Source organism: Aulonocara sp. 'chitande type north' Nkhata Bay, linkage group LG10, assembly GCF_057382095.1.
Source record: "Aulonocara sp. 'chitande type north' Nkhata Bay isolate Kocher_YH1m ecotype deep benthic linkage group LG10, A_spYH_male_GT1.1, whole genome shotgun sequence".
Taxonomy (NCBI): domain Eukaryota; kingdom Metazoa; phylum Chordata; class Actinopteri; order Cichliformes; family Cichlidae; genus Aulonocara; species Aulonocara sp. 'chitande type north' Nkhata Bay.
The window spans coordinates 10,773,406-10,792,646 of NC_141353.1; the positions used below are offsets into that span (position 1 = coordinate 10,773,406).

At 42.3% G+C, this 19,241-nt stretch overlaps 2 protein-coding genes and 1 non-coding gene across 3 annotated transcripts; all 3 read right to left on the reverse strand.

Moving 5' to 3' along the window:
- Positions 1–2,384: 2,384 nt before the first annotated feature.
- On the reverse strand, positions 2,385–13,069 carry LOC147320312 (uncharacterized). Its single transcript, XM_086308153.1, has 2 exons — positions 12,928–13,069; positions 2,385–6,662 (listed from the first exon to the last, which is right to left on the reverse strand). The coding sequence occupies exon 2, from the start codon at positions 6,504–6,506 to the stop codon at positions 3,834–3,836; it is 2,673 nt and encodes an 890-aa protein (XP_086164279.1). The 5' UTR covers positions 6,507–6,662; positions 12,928–13,069; the 3' UTR covers positions 2,385–3,833.
- A 172-nt stretch (positions 13,070–13,241) lies between these two features.
- trnav-aac (transfer RNA valine (anticodon AAC)) lies at positions 13,242–13,314 on the reverse strand. The gene has a single exon. It is a non-coding gene; the product is annotated as a tRNA-Val (tRNA).
- A 4,529-nt stretch (positions 13,315–17,843) lies between these two features.
- LOC147320314 (complement C1q-like protein 3) lies at positions 17,844–18,660 on the reverse strand. The gene is made up of 2 exons (XM_086308189.1): positions 18,452–18,660; positions 17,844–18,348 (listed from the first exon to the last, which is right to left on the reverse strand). Exons 1-2 carry the CDS (start codon positions 18,603–18,605, stop codon positions 18,071–18,073), a joined length of 432 nt encoding a protein of 143 aa, XP_086164315.1. The 5' UTR covers positions 18,606–18,660; the 3' UTR covers positions 17,844–18,070.
- Positions 18,661–19,241: the final 581 nt, after the last annotated feature.

Genomic DNA, 19,241 nt, shown 5'->3' on the forward strand with positions numbered 1-19,241 from the left:
GAATCCTGGATATCTGTGAACTCCAGTTTTCATCTGCTCTCGAGGTTTTGTGAAGCAGCTGTCAGGTGGATAGGTAATAAAGTGCTCGGTGTGTGTGAGTGTGTTCACAATGAGAGGTGTGAATTATTCCCGTGGATATGACCCCCATCACCAGCATGAGGGCACACAGGATGAGTGCAGTTACATGTGTGTGTGCTATACTCCAAAGTGTCACACAGACAAATCTGAGCTCCCCATGCAGCGACACGCTCCATCCCCAGAGTGCCTCATCTGCACCGACGTATGGATGTGCACACTCCTCACCTCTGCAGCTGCTCTCCCACACATTTCCCACTCGTCTTCACCGCAGCTCATGATCTGCTCAGAGACTCTGTGGGCTCACAGCAGAGCTCTGTCATAATCCAACAGGACCAAAGTGTGCTGCTCCAGCCCGTCCGCTTCTTTAAAAACCTTTATCCATGCGGGGACGGAGGCTGCCGGCTTCACTCGGCTTCACCATCACAGACTCAAGACTCGAGACTTCTCCCATCAGTGTCCGTTTTTCACCTGAACTTAGAGACCAAACCCTGAGAATTATCTCCAGATGTGAACAAACACCAACATGTGATCCCCGCATTCACCCTTTAACAAATAACAGCACATGAAGGCATCATGATGTGTTACTTTCAGATTACATGTTACCTGCTGCAAAACAGGAGCAAAGATTTTTGTCTTTCTCCATCAGGAGAACCGGGACGTGTCCTGGTGGCTGCTGTGCATCCATAATCACACATGGTTAAATAACACACAGCAAAATAAATCTCTTATCTGCTGTTTGAGAAGCAAGACTCTGATTTTGAACCTGTTTTAAAATGCTTCTGTTTTAACAATCTGTTAAAGAAATGCCTCCATGTTCAGGACACGAGGATCACTGACTCAGTGTTTTAATGGATGTCATATCCAGTGAGCCCTACAGTCAACAGATTTGGGAGTTTTTGGACCGGTTTGTTGGTCCAAAAGTCCCAGTGTGGGAATATCAGTGGGAAATTCAGTGTCCATCCTCCAGGATACTTTGAGAGTCAATGATAAGAAGCGCTGAAGCTGCCCAGCACCCGGCTGAGACACTGCGTGGAGGTTTTTCTCTTTAATTTGTCACCCAGGGGTCACTCAAAATAAAAGAAAACTTTCAGCTTAAAAATGAGACTTTTGTGAGCTTTTAATCCAGTGAGGTTTCAGTGGATTTGTTCAGGATTCAGAAAAATGTGTTTTTTCTCTGTGATGTCATCACAATAGAAAAAAAAATCAATGTGGGCAGAAGAATAAAACACTGAGCATGTGCAGCAGGCCAGGAGAAAACCCAGACTCTGAATCCTCCTTAAAGTGGATCCTTACTGCTTCTCCTCACGCCAGTATATATGTGTGTGTGTGTGTATCCTTTCTGTTTGATGTCACACAGAGGAAGCTCCTAATATGGTTATCTCAGGCACAGAAGCCCCACCCACTGGATCTTCAAGCGTTTCTTTTCAACAGTTCATGAAAAAGAAGTTGGTTTAACGGAGAAGCTAAACCACTTACTTAACAGAGGACGAATGAAATCAAGGCCCAGACTGACAGAAAGGATTATTCTGAACTGTGAATCAAGCAAAGCTACTCTGCTGGTGCCAGAAAGGAACACAACAGCTTCTCATCAAAGCGAGATGAATGGCTGTTGAGCTGGGCTGCTCTGTGGACGTTTGGGCTACAAGATGGCGTCTCCTTTACCGAAAAATAAAAGCTGCAGACGGTTTCTGTTTGACGTGCACTCGGCTGAAATTCCAGTGAGAAAAAAAACCTCTCCAATATAATCAAAATGTAAAACTTCATTTTCTGAGGCAGTTAATCTAAGTGCATCGTTTTATATCAGTTGTCCTGTTGCAAATTTATAAACCTGGCCTTTGGCTCCATCTAGTGGACACTGAACAGAAACACTGCAGCTTCATCTCCTCTCCTTTGTTTATTAAATGTCCTGAAGGCTTTCAGAGGAACTGATGAGTGACACCTGTTTAATTTGAGACCAAAAGCATAAATGGGCCATGACAGAGTGCATGATGGGAAGCCCTGAAAAAGCCTGACTAAATATGGTGTAATGATCAACTTAAAAATTAATGTACCCATCATGTGAGGATATACTAATGAAAGTTTACAAGTCAATTAGTCTCATTGGGTTATTTTTACACTTTGAATTGAATCACTTAAAATGCAAATTGACTCCATCAGTTCAAATCTGCAGGGTTGGTTATATAATCCACTGGAAGCCTGTAATTATTGTGACAGCACACTGCAAGCTGCATTAGTTTAGTTGAAGCACATTTGTGATTTATTACAAGTCCACACATGTTTGTGCAGGTTTCAACATTTTTAACAGGTGTTTTTAACACATTTACAATATTTAGTAAGGAATAAAAGATTTAACATCCTGGGCAGGAGCTGCAAGCTACAATCCTGCAGTCAGAACTTCAAGAGCACTCGATGTCCCATTAATGTGCATGTTGTGATCACTTTTATTTACCTGGGCCATGCATGTCACGTTTAATGTAAAAACTAAGTTTAAAAAAGTATCCACCAACTTTTTAAGGGCTGACCAGACTAACAAACCGATATTTTGCACACAGACAATTTCAAAAGCTAGAAAACACTGAATCTTTGAATAAATTTGGTTTGCCAATAAAAGTTAAAAATGATGACTTCTGATTTTCCTTCACATATAAAATAAACAAAATATGAACTGGAACATCTGTACCCCCTGCCAAAACATCTGGTCATGACTCGAAAGCTCAAAACTCATTTTCTTTTTTTCATGTAAATCAAGAAAATGAGCGACGTGAACATTAAACCACAGCAGTGAGCGCGGCTTTATGTAAACTTTTACAATAACAGGATATTTCACCGACTTTTGATCTTTACTATTGAAATAAAGTCAAGAGACAAATAATAATGAACACTGACCAAATTTTAAGGTGGAATGTTTTCTTTCACATTTTATTAAATGACGGAGGTGACATCACGAATCAGTCAAAACAATTAAATACCAATGCCAGCCGTGACCATTCATTCTGTCCTCTTTAACTCACGTCACTGATGGTTGAATTTCGACCGGTTTACATTAACGTGGATAGTCTACTTCCTCGTTTGGAGAAAAAAAAGTGGCACCGCTTTTTTCTGTTACACTCCAGTCGTAACGCACCTAATGGTAAGCAAAAGAACTCTACTCTACTCTAAAGCAGCACTGAACCAGTCGAGGAGGCCCAGCAGTAACACGTCGTTCACATTTTAGAACCTTTATCGTCTAAGACTGCAAAGACCCCACATCCTGAGACACAGCTGGATCTGCTGGGCACTAACATTAAACTCTGATTTCAAGAAATCAAGTTAGAGAATCTTTATTTTTCCTGCCCCTGTAAACACCTGCAGCACATCCTAAAAATGTATTTGGCCTTCCTGACTGAATTCAAACATGATCAAGTTTCAGTTTTTTAAATGCAAGTATTTCTTCTTCAAGTTAAAAGATATTTGGTACAAGTAATCCCAAGATGTCAACAGTTAAAAAAAGAAAAATGTGATTGCGAGAGCTGTTTTTTGCCACTTTATAGACCAAAACAAAACTCGATCAAGCAGTCTCATCCTCTTTATGCCCACCAGGGTTAAGGTCAAGTTGGATTTTAGGCACATGCTGAACAGAAACAGAAAGAGGATCCCCATTTCTATATGAATGGGTAAAGGTGAATTTAACTGATTTAACCTGGTAGATATAAAGCAGTTCAGTCGCAACTCTATCCTGAAAACTGACATTTGAAATACAAACAGCAGCTAGAACTTTATTCTATCTCGACTTCCATATCAACAGGCTTCAGTTTTCGGACAAACACAAGGTCATCATTGTCATTATTAAGGTCCGGCTCGCCAAAGTCATCCTTCGGCTCCTCTTTAAAGACCACCTGGGAAGACTCAGGGAACTTGGGGGCCTCGAAAGGGAGCTCAAAAACTTTGGTCAGGTAATCCCCTTTTCTGCATTTTTTGCCAGTCATGGCTAGGACCTGTGAGGCGATGGACCAGGCGAACTCGACCTTCCGGTGGCTCTGAGAGCTCAGGTCGAAGTTGTACTCCAGAATCTCATACAGAGCAGGAACGTATCGGTTGTAATTTTGTTGCACATATTGGTGCAACTCAAACAAAACTCCTCTTGTCAGAACCTTCAAATCAAGTTTCGTTTTGGTTTCTGATTTGGAGCTGAGGTCGAGGTCCAGTCCGATCTCCTTGCAGTTCTGGTAGTCAAAGCGTTTGACAAATCCACCAAAGCCATCCAATTCCCCTTCTAGATCTGGGTCCCCATCTTCGGTTGGTGAGTGTGGAATCTCTTGCAAGTTGCCATTCAGCGGGACAATCATATTTAACCACCTGTTGATTTTCGGTGACATGTTTTGCTTTTTCATCAAGCTTTTCTGTGTTGTGTACCATCTCTGGATCTTCTGCGCGGCCTCAGTCTCACCACTTTGCAGATGAAGATCAAAATTGTGCTCAAGGATGTCATTAACAGTATTGCGGGCCTCACCACACAGCTCCTTTACAAAGCTGAAGATCTCAAGCACAGCGCCTGTTGTCAGGATGGTCAAATCAAGCTTCTGGTCTGACGGGCGTTCTACGGTTGACCAAAGATTTAGACCCAACTTTTTACAAAAAGGGTGTTCTTCTTTTTCAGCTTCTTCCCTCTTTGCTGAATCTGATGAATCTAACCCTTTCTGCCCTTGACTCTGGAGTTCCTGTTGAGTCTGAAAACTGCTGGTCACATCAACCATGTGGTATATCTCAGGGAGTTTGAAAGGCTTGCAGAGAAAATCCATATTCTGACTCTTCGGGTGGTTCACAAGATTTTTATGTTTTGCCATCATGTAAACTAAGAAATTGCGCTCATGTTGCTCATCTTGGAGCGTAAGAGTAAAGTTGTTTAAGAGAATTTCAAATAAAAAACTGCGTACACTCCTCGACAAAGCAGTTCCTAACTTGAAAACCTCCCACATTACCCAGTTGGTCAACAGTTGTAGATCTAAGCTCCGTTTTGGTGAGCAAAAGTTGAAGTCTAATCCGATCTCTCTGCAGTGGGCGAACATATCATTGACTCGGCTTGACATCAGGATCTGTTGTGTGCGAGCGGCGCGCCTCAGCCACAGCCTCTGCTTTGGGGTTTCTGCACATCTTCCCTCAGAGAACAGACACCAGTACGATTCTTGACTTGCATCCTTTGTCTGTGTGGGTGACAAAGAAGATTTGTGGCCATAACTCAGAGGCTGCATCGGTGAGATGAAGACTTCTTCCTCTTCTGGCTTTACATCCTGCAGCACATTCATTTCTACCTCTTTTCCTGACAAACAACTTTCAGGTTCCACATTTTCTGGCTCAGCTTCTGTTTCTGACTGCAATTCAGTCTCAAACTCAACAGGACACATGTATGACAAATCATCCTCCCTCATCTCCTCCATTTTGCTAGCCTGCTGCTTCCGTGTTTGTCTTTTATTGGTGGCCAGCATTTGTGCTTCCAGTTCTTGGTTATCTGCATCAGGTGTTTTTCGTTTTTTACCTTTATATTCCAATTTATTCTTCTCAGCCGGGATCTTAAAAAGTTCCTTTCTGAAAGTGTCTTTGTCCTCAGCTGTCAGACAGGTGTATTTTCTCTCTATCACCCTGTTTAGACACATTCGGAACTGAGGTTTATCAAAAGCATAACCAAAGTTGTGCTTGACCAGTTCATAAACTAGGTAAGTGTGTTTTCCACACAGCACTCGGGAAAAATCAAGCATCTCTATCATCACACCGTTGGTGAGCAGACTTGGGTCCAGTTTCTGTTTGGGGGCGTGACTTGGTCGAATAGCTAGGGTCACACCAAGTTGTGCACAGAAAGGGTTAGCGCCCAGTGTTTTTCTTAAACGGATTCCTCCTTGTTTTTTTACAGTGTATTTATTGCTAGCATCTCTGGTAGTTTCAGCTTCGTGGTTGTCTGAAGACTGACAGTTCTTGCTGGAGACAGTGAGCACTGAACTATCAGCAATTTTGTTCCATTTAGGACAGTATCGTCCTGACACGTCTTCTTTGGACCCGGCTAAAACACTTGGATTTGGCAACTGAAATGTTTCTTTCCATCTATTTGGCTTCATCTTTATTTGCTCCTTCAGGTGTTTAATTTTGTTGTGGACACGAACTGCATAGATGTAGCACAGACTGTCATTGTTTATGTCAAAGCCAAGGTCGAAGTTGAACTCCAGCATTTCGAACAGGAAATACTTCTCAGACCTGTTCACTGTTTTGGCAAACTGACAAATTTCCAGCATAACACTATTCGTCAGCAGGCTCTGATCCAACTTCTCCTTCCTTTCAAGTGCCGCATTGAACTCCAGACCAATATCAACCAATTCTGGGAAGGGGACTGCTCCTTTTTGATACCTAATGCCATGGGCAATGCGGCGCTCCCAGATGTAGCTCTCCTCAATGCCATCCATATTGACATTTAAAGCCCAAAGTCATTAGAAACTGCTAGATTATGTCAAAAATCCTGGTCCTTGCTCAGGCACCTGGCTAGATTCCTAGACAGCTTTCTTGTAGAGAAAACAAGATATTATCTGAAGGCATCATCTTCACTGCCACATCTTCTCAGTCTGTAAGTAAAGACAAAACAGTTTCAATTATTTAGGCTTAGAAAAATCTTAAAGCAACAGGATCTGATTTCATCAAAATCCATGTGATGTATGCATTAAAAAATATTGAGCACTTGTAAAACAGAGTTAAACCGTGCTTAATAAAAATAGAGTAACACAGACTTAAAATCTAAAAATACGTTTTTGGAGCTTCATTTAGCTGCTTCCGGCGCCCCCGTGTGTGGCAGCCTGCTACAGCAGCTCTGCTCATTCTGAGTTTCTTTCTTTCTCATCTTTTTTTTCTCGTAATTTTTATAACTAACATATTAGCAATTAGACTCTGCAATCATGTTCTACCATTTAGACTTCCGCAGGCACAAACATCCTCCACTGCAACCACTGAACATCCAGGGTATGGACATTGAGGCTGTGGACAGCTACAGGTACCTTGGTGTTCATCTGAACAATAAACTGGACTGGACTCATAATTCAGACGCCCTCTACAGGAAAGGGCAGAGCAGGCTGTACCTGCTGTGGAGACTCTGGTCTTTTGGAGTGAAGGTCCCACTCCTGAAGACCTTCTATGACTCTGTGGTGGCCTCAGCTATTTTTTATGGTGTGGTCTGCTGGGGCGGCAGCATCTCTGCTGGGGACAGGAAGAGACTGAACAGGGTGATCCGAAGGGCCAGCTCTGTTCTAGGATGCCCTCTGGACCCAGTGGAGGTGGTGAGTGACAGGAGAACGGCAGCTAAGCTGTCATCCCTGATGGACAACATCTCCCACCCCATGCAGCAGACTGTGACAGCACTGAGCAGCTCCTTCGGTGGGAGACTGCGGCACCCACGGTGTCCCCACTGCTGTCAGACTCCACAACAAAGACTTTTACAGCTGATCAAACACACAAACCCACACACGTGCAATAACACTAAGTGCAATACTCTTTTTCTAAAAACTTGTATGTTTACTCAGTTGTATATATCATTTGTATTCTATTTTTATCCTATTGTTAGGATTGAAACGAATCTTATTGGATTATTTTATTCTATTGTATTCTACTGTATAGTATATATAGTATAAAAAAGACATAAGAAAAGCTATACTTTTATCTATTCTCTATTCTTTTATCACTCTTATGTTCAGATATCCCATATGTGCATAACCTTCACTGCTGATAAGGAGTATTTTTTATATTTTCATATTACTATGTTTTATGTATTACGTGTATTTGTTTTATATCAGTTGAGACTTTGTGTGCATTGTCTATTATACAGGCAATGTGTGCACAGTACATTGAGCTAATTGTACTGTGCACTCACTGTTTAAGGCCTGCGTAGCACAGATTGCCGCACTCTTTTCTTCCCGCTTTTGAAAGTGGAAAATATTCATTTTGTACACATCAGCACAAATCAGTAAAAAGAAAGACTGTCTGACAACGCAAGTCAATAGATTTAAGGTCATGAGGATTTTACATATTGACAGAGAGCACTGCAGTATCAGCAGATACCAGACACCAAAATACTGTGTGAATGTGTCACTAATGCAGCTTCAAGAAAAAGGTTGTGCGAGATAATGCACAGTGCAGAAATGATTAAAGCTCAACCTGCAATAACGTTTTACTTCAGCTGGTGAATATTTTACTGTAAGTAAAAATATTACTTTAGCTTACTGTTTTGTATTTTAAAGTATTTTAATGGAAAAAAAGAATTGATGTAAAAGATGTGTTCAGGAACTCAGTTTTATCTTTTAAACAGTAAAACACACATGAGTTGTGTTCACTTCAAATCCACAGTACACTGAGAAACTAATTTATTTTAAACTACTGGCATGCAGTACTGCAAGATTTGGTAATGAGCCGATAGCAAGAAACTACAGGGTCAGTATCAATTATACTAATACTTGTTTTAATAATTAAGGGTGATTCATCGTCAAATTGCCAGATCTGAATAAATTTTCATGACCATTAAGTGTTTTTGGGGGATTTTTCCTTTGGATTATGAATTAGTTAAAACCCAGGACATAAATTATAAAATGTTTAAGTCTGCAGCACATCTACTTTCACAGGTAACACAAAAGGGTAATTATATTCAATCAAACCTGAGCCATATTATATTTGGTGAATTTTCATTTGCACTAAATGTTTTTCTTTAAACAACGTGCTTCAGTTAGATGACTGCTCTGTGCTGCAGCGGTACTTAGACAGTCAGGTTGCCTCTTTGATGAAACCGCAGAAACTAAAGTATCAGTCGCATTAAGCTCATATCGATCAATATCAATACAATGATAGGTTTCAATATCATCGATATTTGGATCGATCCGCCCACTAATATTTTAAGCGTTCAAAGTCCAGCACATGGACTCATGGCTCATCTTTCTTAGCTTCTCCTATTCATTCTCTGAAGTAGTTATCATTACTATGGGTGTAACATAATTGTGGCCATAAGCGTGCTGTGAAGGCGCTGTTTGCACATTTAAGAAAATGTGCAAATAAGACAAGTTTGTTGTCCTTTTGTTGTTCTGTCACGACTGTGAGTGTGGCTCATATTTTTAAGAAGCAAATAAAGATTTCATACAAGCAAAACCCCTCAGTTTTTATTGACATCTAATAACAACAGTAACATGCATTAACAGTATTCTTAAGTATACTTACTTTTACCTCTTAAAAAAACATTGAAATGATTGTTACAATGGCATTAATGCTCATTAAGAAAAAAGGGTCAAAGTGCATCATGGTTCAATTGTTTGCAGATTTTCTTGCATATGCATCATATGGACGACATCCGACTGCTACGTTCATCTCAAAGGAATGTAAAGGACTGCTGTGCTTTTGTGTTCACGGAAACATGGCTCAGCGACAGTGTCCCGGACCGCGCCATTCAGCTCGACCAGCTAACATGCTACCGTGCTGACAGAGTCATCGTCGCGGGAGGTAAGACCCGCGGGGGAGGACTTTGTGTTTACATCAATGATGCCTGGTGTCGCGATGCTGTTGCGGTCTGCAAACACTGCTCACCAGTGCTGGAGTTAATGGTTATTAAGTGCCGGCCATTCTATCTACCGAGGGAATATACAGCCATACTCCTGTGCGCTGTGTACATCCCTCCCTCCTCCAATGTCAACAACAGGAATGAGGCACTGAATGAACTGTACCAGCACATCAGGTAGCAGCAGACAGCCCATCCTGATGCTTTTCTCATCCTGGCTGGGGATTTTCAATCATGCAGACTTAAAGTGCGTGTTTCCAAAAATACAACAACACATTGACTTTCCAACAAGGGGAAATAACACACTGGACTTTGTTTACACCACCCAGAGAGGAGCTTACAAAGCTTTTCCCCTCCCCCACCTCGGCGCCTCAGACCATATCACTGTCATGCTAATGCCTGCTTACAGACCGCTCGTTAAAACCACCAAACCGGTTCGTAAGCGGATACAAGTGTGGCCAGAGGGGTCTTCAGAGGCTCTACAGGACTGCTTTAATACTACAGACTGGAACATGTTTAAGCAGGCTGCCACCTATAACAACACCACTGACCTCCAGGAGTACGCAGAGACTGTTACTGCCTACATCAACAAGTGTATTGAGGATGTAACAGTCACGAAAACCATAACTGTCCGGGCCAATCAAAAACCATGGATGACAGGAGAGGTCTACAGGCTGCTGAAAGCTCGGAATGTTGCCTTCAGAGATGGAGACGAGGCGAGCCTGAGGACAGCTAGGGCCAACCTTTCCCGTGGCATCAGAGAGGCTAAGAGACAGTACTCCAGGAAAATATCTCATCACTTCAAAGACAGCAGAGACTCACGGAGCCTGTGGCGGGGCATTCAGACCATCACAGATTACAAGCCCCCACCACAGACCTGTGATAGCACTATCCCCCTGCTGAACGAGCTGAACACTTTCTTTGCTCGCTTTGAAGTCCAAAACAGCACCACTGCACAGAAGACCCCACCCCCTCCTGGTGACCAGGTGATGACTCTGTCCCCGGACAGCGTGAGGAGATCCCTCAGCAGGATCAATGCACGTAAAGCTCCGGGTCCTGACAACATTCCTGGTCGTGTACTGAGAGACTGTGCAGTGGAACTCACTGATGTCTTCACAGACATCTTCAACATATCACTCATCCAGGCTGTCGTCCCCACATGTTTTAAAGCCACCACAATCATTCCGGTTCCAAAAAAGTCATCTCCCTCCTGCTTTAATGACTACCGTCCTGTTGCACTTACTCCCATCCTGATGAAGTGCTTCGAACGACTAGTCATGCAGCACATCAAGACTGTCCTGCCCCCCTCCCTGGATCCCTTCCAGTTTGCGTATCGGCCCAACCGCTCAACCGATGATGCCATCTCCACTGCACTCCACTCGGCACTCACACACCTGGACAAAAAAGACTCATATGTTCGAATGCTGTTCATAGATTTCAGTTCAGCATTCAACACCATAATCCCCCAACAGCTCATTCAAAAACTGGTCCAGCTGGGGCTCAACACCTCACTGTGCAACTGGCTGTTGGATTTCCTCACCGGAAGACCTCAAGCAGTACGGGTCGGCAGTAACACATCCAGCACCATCATTTTAAACACGGGGGCCCCGCAGGGATGTGTGCTGAGCCCCCTCCTCTTCACTCTGCTGACCCATGACTGCACTCCATCATATAGCTCCAACCTCTTCATCAAGTTTGCGGACGACACAACGGTGGTGGGTCTCATTAGCAACAGGGATGAGACCGACTACAGAAGTGAGGTGAGACGCCTGGCCACGTGGTGTGCTGACAACAATCTCTCTCTGAATGTGGAGAAGACGAAGGAGATTGTTGTGGACTTCAGGAGAATGCACACCCAACGTGCTCCTCTGACCATTGACGGAGCGTCTGTGGAGAGAGTGAGCAGCACCAAGTTCTTGGGTGTGCACATCACAGAGGATCTCTCCTGGACGTACAACACCACAGCACTGGCCAAGAAATCACAGCAGCGTCTCTTCTTTCTCCGCAAACTAAGAAGAGCAGGAGCACCAGCCCCCATCTTGCACACTTTCTACAGAGGCACCATCGAGAGCATCCTGTCGAGCTGCATCACTGTGTGGTTTGGAGCCTGCAATGCGTCCTGTCATAGAACCCTCCAACGCATAGTGAGAGCTGCAGAGAGGATCATTGGTGTCTCTCTCCCCTCCCTCCAGGACATTTACAGCACCCGTCTCACTAAAAAAGCCCTTTGCATAGCGGCTGATCCCACGCACCCAATGCAAAGCTTCTTCAAGCTGCTGCCGTCGGGGAGGAGACTGCGGAGTCTCCAGGCCAGGACCAGCAGGCTGAAGGACAGCTTCATCCATCAGGCTGTCAGGAAGCTTAACTCCCTCCCGATTCTGCCCCCTCTCCCCTCCACGGTCTCACTGAACTCTGTCACACACACACACAAACACACACACTCTCTGACTCACTCACTGGCCTGCACCAGTTACCAGTCACTTTGTGGAGCATTGGACTGCCATTACCTCATAAGACTTTGTTGTTACACTTTCTCTTACCGTACATTACTAAATCTCCATTTGCACTATTTGCCTATTTGCACTACTCTGCCTGGTTTGCACTCAATGTCACTTACCCATTATATTGTATATTGTATAGCTTTCTTGTTATATGTAAAATTGTATTTATTTAAATTTTTACTTTTTAATTATTTTACTTGCATTTTTAATCACTTTTATATTTAAATATATTTAAATGTTCATTTGCTATTTATCTAGGGATTGAGAGTAACGCAATTTCTATTCTCTGTATGTCCTGTACATGTGGCAGAATCGACAAATAAAGTTGACTTTGACTTTGACTTTAAGAAATTGCTAAAATATGACAATTTTCGTATGAATATGGGATTTTCCTAGTCTAATTTTTAAAATGAACGAACAGATTTGATCTTGAATTCTTCATTGAATTGTTTTCTCCAATATTTATCCTCCCTGGCGTCAAATTAAACTTTTACTCCACCTGGAATGGCTGCATTACTCTTTGCAGCAATAGGCTGCAGTTCTGCACCAAACCAGCGGATTTCAGGTATTTGAACATCTTAGATTCTTCGCTTATTCTTGCGCATGTCGTGGGGACAGGGGTGAAAGGTTAGCTTCACAGATTTATGTTAAAAGCGAACTCCCTGAGTTTCCTGTTGAGTTTATGGAGCTGCAGAAACACCAACATCGGCATCCGCGCTAACGTTAGCTTAGGACTGCAAAGCTAACTGTGGGTTGTCTCGGCGGGTGGACAGAAGCTCCGAGGGCAGAAATACAAGCACTTACCTACAGCTGAAGCAGAAAACGAACACATCGGTGGTTGGCAAGAGTTAGAAAGTCTGTGGCTGCATAGTTTTTTTTTAAGCACGTACTGCAACACGGCGCTAAACAACAGCTGCAGCGACACATGCGTGCTTCCTGAGTACGGGTCGCGTTCAGGGACACATGTCGGACAATTCAGTTTTCACACAGTCAGTTAATATTTGTTTCACTTGTTACCCACAACGCACCAAGACCACACGACTGCATGGCATATGGTTTGGTTACTTAAAGAAGACAAATTAATGAAAAAAATAAAGTGAAATAAGATAAATAAATGATGTTTCCGCCCGGTTTCGAACCGGGGACCTTTCGCGTGTTAGGCGAACGTGATAACCACTACACTACGGAAACCGTGTGGCAGCTAAAGTCACCTGAGCATAGTTTTTAAAAGCTTGTATGCGGTCTACCGGTGTCAGCTCGGTTGCACGAGTGTTTACTTCTCGTCAGCAGCCCCCAACCTTTTTTGCGGCATGGACCGGTTTAATGTCCGACAATATTTTCACCGACCATTAAGGTGTCACGGATAAATACAACAAAATAAAATTATACGACCAAGACAGTGGTATTTTGTAAATATAATAATAAACGCGAATTCACTGTGTAATTGTGTAACTTTATCAGCAGGGTCCTCCTGAAATACGCCAACAACAATGAGAGTAACATACTCCTCTCTGCCCCTTAAGGGTCTCTGGTCGCTATGGTAACACGTAAATATCAATCAATCAATCAATCGATCAGACCTTTATTTGTCACATGCAAGTTTGCACCTGCAGTGGAATTGGACAACCAACCATACATACATAGCACAGACAGGTCGGAGACAGGTAGTAATTTGGAAGAACATTGAAATGTACAATACAATGGGCAAATGGAGGAGGGAAAAAAGAGACCTCTACTCATACTGGGCTCCTTGTGGGAGGTCAGAAAACAAAAAAAACTCCTCTGCACAGAGAGCACATACATCTTGACATCACAACACCATGAAGCACATGACAAGCAACGGGATGGGTAAGGGGGTGAGAAGTGAGCTGATTAGACACAACCATCTTGCCATGCGCTACTAATCCAGCACTGGGCCTAGACCTGCCGTCTGACCTCGGCCTTGGAAGCCTTCGAAGGCGTTTGGAGTCCAGGATGGGGGTGCGTAAGATGGCGGCAAAGAGTCTAAACAGTCTGTTATCAGAGAAGAATTTGTTGTTAAGCTCCAGCCTTGAGACCACGGTTGGCGCTGATATGGTAGCCACATGAAATGATGGTGTTTTCCTGTAGTGCGAACAACTGAATGTCGAATTTACAGTCGATCTAAATGTCCGTCACTGGTCTCTCAATCACCCATTGGGGGTCCATGAGCCTCTCCGAAATGTTATCAATTTTGCGCTCAAAGAGCATAGTCTGAGGCTATGTCCACACTAGCCCGGATAACTTTGGAAACGGCGCGTTCGTCTGAAAACGCTTTGCGTCCACACTATCGTTTTCAGTTGTTTTCACAGAGTTGTGTGTCCACATTGAAACGGCCGAAAACACTTACATTCCAGTACAGTGCATGTGTGAAACACAAGACGATTTGACCTGCCTCATTTCTGTCTGCCGTTTATTTACTTTCCGGCTCTTTGAAACTGCTGCAAAAGGTAGAGGAAAAGCACCGAGTTTTTTAAATGGACTAACAATGAAGTGGAGTTGTTGCCATGTGTGTCCCGTCTGTAACAACTGAAAATAAAAATAAATGAGTGGTCCAAAGTGAAGGATAAGCTCTGCATAATGTAACAAATGGCTCTCAGAGGAGGCGTATGCCCTTTTTCTCCTCCTCCTCTCCCTTAGCTTCCCTGCTTAGCCTCTTGTGTCCTTGTCTAGTCTCGTGTTCTTTGTATTACTTTCCCTGGAACACGCTCTCACAGTCTGTTTCTAAAACCTAAAGAGAATTATGGATTTGATCAACTGGTCTCTGGATGCTATTGACACCCTTTTCTCAATGACAAGTCTGGGCTCGGGAGAGCCCGAGTGTCCTGGAGGGACTTTCCCTGCCGGATACACGATGGACGGGTGGCAGAAATGGAGGATCGTGTGCCTGGCGGGACTGTCGATTGAGGACGCTGAAGATATCTACCTATTTGGAACCATGATAACAGAGTGCTCACACACACAAACTACACCCTTTTTGGCTCCTACCTCAAAGCACACTGTGCGCTGTTGATCTTACGTGCTGCACAATAATGTTTAATATTTAGTATTTACAGTTATATTCCCATAGATCATCGTGATGTTGTTTATTATGTTGCTCTCGTTTTCTTCTGCTTGTTTTCTTTTTTCATTCTCAACAGGTAAAATCTACTGTTATCTATTGTTAGCTAGTTTATTGTGATGGTGTTGTTTTTATTATGTTGCTCTTTGTTGTTTGTTTTCTCTTTTGGTTTTTTATCTCCATACAGGTGATCCAGGTGTTTTGTTTGCTTTTCTTTTTTTTCTTCCCCCCTTTCTCACCATCTCTTCTCCCCTCTATTTTTCTTTCTCTCCCTCTCTTTCTTTCATTCTTTCTCCCTGTCCTATCCCCCAGGCATGTCTGTCCCGTCTTTAAAAAACGAAAATAAAATAAATACATAATTATAATAAAGGTCAATCAAATGGACCAATATGGCAAGGCCATGATGATCCACTTGGTAAAGTAAATCCACTTGGCATCTTTCTTGGCCTTCAGACAACAATGGCTAAAGATCAAAACGGGACAGGCAAAAAAAAAAAAAGGAATACTTTGAGGACCTCCCTATTTCCACTGACACGTCTTCCATAGAGGAAGGTTTTTCTTTCAATGTCTAGCTAGCCAAGCGGTGCAAGGCTTTCACTTGGGTAGTATCTCATCTCTGAGATCAACAGAAGGGTTAGTGATAAAGACACTATACAGATCCGTTGTGGTGAAGAGAGAACTGAGTGAATAAGCAAAGGTCTCAATTAACTGGTCGATCTACATCCCCACCCTCACCTATGATCTCGAGCTGTGGGTAGTGATCAAACACATATAAAGAAATCAACAGCGTTAGTTCAATGATGCTTTTATTTTGAAAGTAAAGAATAGAAAGAAATAACCCCGAGTAAGTTTGCAGTCAGTTATCTGTGTCTGGATTTGGATGAAAAATAAGGAAACATTCCTCCACAGCACTGACACACATTTTATATCAAACTAAATCAGCTGTTTACATTTTTATCATGATAGTCAGATTAGGTTTAACATCTGTTAAGAGTTTAAGAAAAACACCTGCATGATTATCAAAGGAGAGAAAAAAGAGGAACTGTTGGATTTTGCTCAACTTAACAGGAAAGACTCCAGTTAAAAGTAGAGATGGACCGATCCGATATTACGTATCGGTATCGGTCCGATACTGACCTAAATTACTGGATCGGATATCGGAGAGAAATAAAAAATGTAATCCGATCCATTAAATATCACGAAAGCACCTCACAAAACTTGCAACACGCCGTAACTCACCTCAGAACGTTAGCACGTCGGAGCAGTATGCATCACGTGATAGAGCGGCTGTGGCATGCGGGACCTGTCGGTGGTCTGGATAGCATGTGGAGCTTCGCTAGCAACCCGGCATTTCATCTCCGACAAAGTTATCCCGAGAGAAGTAAAGCAAGTGTGTAAGTCCATCTCTGAATGTTTGTAAAGCATTCCTGCGTCAAGCTTAACGAGCGACTGCCTCTCTCTCTGCTGCTGCTACTTCAATCATGAAACTGCTTAACGATCAGCTGATCGGCTTTTCTGTCGCGAGTCCGTGTCTCTAGTTTGCTTTTGGCCCACTTTGCACCAGAAAGAGGAAACCAGCGGCTGAACAACAGCAGCATGTTTAAGCTTGATCAGCTGTTGTTAGAATGTATTTAATATTACTTTCTACTCGAGGATCTTTTTCTACTTAGCTGACGCTGGTAACTGTGCAGGGGCGGATCTAGCAAAGTTTAGCCAGGGGGGCCGATAGGGCATTAACAGGGAAAAGGGGGCACAGAGACATACTTTTCTTTCTTATTCTCATTTAAAATGTCGAGCTTTTAATAAATAATTATCTGACACCCAAAGTTTTAATTTGATGTAAAATGAATAGAAGTCAAATTACTGTATATAGTGACTATTAAGTCTAATATATATACCCTAGTAAGCTATAGTACTTTTTCCTTTGGGAAGGTACCATCTGTGCAGTCTGCAATTTTGTTGAAGAAAGATGTTGAATCTATTTAATATTTCTTGAAAAATAATTGATTTCTGTGCATTTTTTTTCACACTGCATCAAATTAAGGTTGATTACGTCGATTAAGCATCATGAGGTGGAGCGTGAGGGGTGGTTCCCTATTTTTTATTTATTTATTTTTGTTGTTGCTGGGAGTTGGAACCCTATTAGTTAGGTTGCTTAATATTTATGCTAAGTACTCTTTAAAATACCAGAATAGGGAGGATGGTGTAGGTTTAAGTTTATTAGATTGATCAGTATTGCTGAACTATGAAATATTTTTTTTGTATACAGGTATAACAGAATAGCTTTAGTGTAGTTGTTGTTTTAAACTTGAGTATGAACTTATACAAAATGCAGCAAGATATTTTAAAAAACAGTTTTGTTGATTAAAAAACACTATATCGGATTCATATCGGTATCGGCAGATATCCAAATTTATGATATCGGTATCGGTATCGGACATAAAAAAGTGGTATCGTGCCATCTCTAGTTAAAAGCAAACATGTGGGCCAGCAGTCACCAACATAATAGACTGACCAACACAGGACAGTGGAGCCAATAAAAAACGATGCAGTTTACCAACTTATAGAAAATAGTCAGGATCTAATGGAGGAGCAGCACTTTGTGAAGAGCCGACTCGAAGAAAGGACAAAGAGAAGAGAATCACTGAGCATTTAACTGGATTTATTTGAATCAAAGATAACAAGAAGAAGTAAATTATCTGAGTCAGTAGAAACAAATAAACACAAAACTAGAACCCAACCAGAAAGAGAGAGAGAGCAAGAAACTGATTCCAGCAGGTGATTTACTTCCTGTTTTACTTCTAAAAATGGCTAAGCTCCGCCCACACAGGACAGGCCAAACAGGAAGTGTTGGAGCTGTCACACCTCTCACATGGTGAAGATCAGATGACCACTGAAGGTGGTGTGATGATTTTTATTGTCATATATCCTTGAACTAGCCCAGAGACGTACAGTCACCTGATCTCCAACCTCTAGAAGCACTGAGGCTCCATTAGAGGCGCTTGACCACCCAAATGACTGACTTTCATATGCAAGAAAAATGTTCTCTTCATTCCTGAATAGATAAGCACCTGTGTGTGTGCTGTCATGTCCTAGTACTTTCCAGTCAAAGTGGTAGGCTCCTCTCACTGGTGCAGTGAAAATACCTGTGGGACATTTGTTTTTGTTAAATGGAAAATCAGCTGTTAGAACATCTGGAACATCAGCCTGACATCAACATAGCTGAGAAGTGACATTCAGTGTGATTACCTGTGTATGGGTTGTAGGCATTTCCAATGTTTGTGACAACATGTTTGAAGATCAGAGTAGTGTGGTCATTAAAGGGTCCAGTATATCCTTCATCTTGATCCAGCAGAGAGGCTGAGAAAGCCACCTGTGTGACTGAGAGAGAGAGAAAATTCATTTTAAACTTCCTGTTTTAGAGTTAGACTCTTCGCACAAAAGTGACCATGACAAAAACTTTACAGCTTAAAGAATTTCACTGTCACAGAAGAAATCAAACTCTGTCAAACTGAAATTTGATTGAATCTATTTCAATCAAACTCGTCCTTTAGATCAGACAGGAAGGTATTTTGTAGCTTCTGCCAAGACAACAAACTGTGTTATTCAGTGTTTTAGTTGCATCTTGGTTTGTGCTTCAGACAAACATGAACTCAGTTTAATGTCATTCAGTAAATTAGATGCAGTAATGAACTTAATGTGTGTTCTGAAGCTTAAAGAGTGCTTTCACTTTGATGACCTGCACAGAGTGGGGATACACCTGTAAACAACACCTCTGTTAATCACAGATAACAATCACAAAAACCCTCTACTCGCTCTCCCACATTATTAGAACTACAAACATGGCTGCAGTTTTTATTTATTGCAATATCTGAGAGTCAATATTTTACGGTTTGGACTGGCTGTAGTTTCAAATACTAATTTGTGGTGGTGCTTGGACTGTGGTGCCGTGCGAACGTGGAGTTTTAGGCTTAAAATTAGAAACTGGTTGAAGGACGTACAGGCAGACAAACAAAAATCATCCATTCAAAACATTCTG

Coding starts and splice junctions, on each gene's coding strand:
- LOC147320314 (XM_086308189.1), bottom strand. CDS start 18,605: ATGAATTTTCTCTCTCTCTCAGTCACACAGGTGGCTTTCTCAGCCTCT. Junction 18,349..18,451: donor TGCCTACAACCCATACACAG/GTAATCACACTG, acceptor AATGTCCCACAG/GTATTTTCACTGCACCAGTG.
- LOC147320312 (XM_086308153.1), bottom strand. CDS start 6,506: ATGGATGGCATTGAGGAGAGCTACATCTGGGAGCGCCGCATTGCCCAT.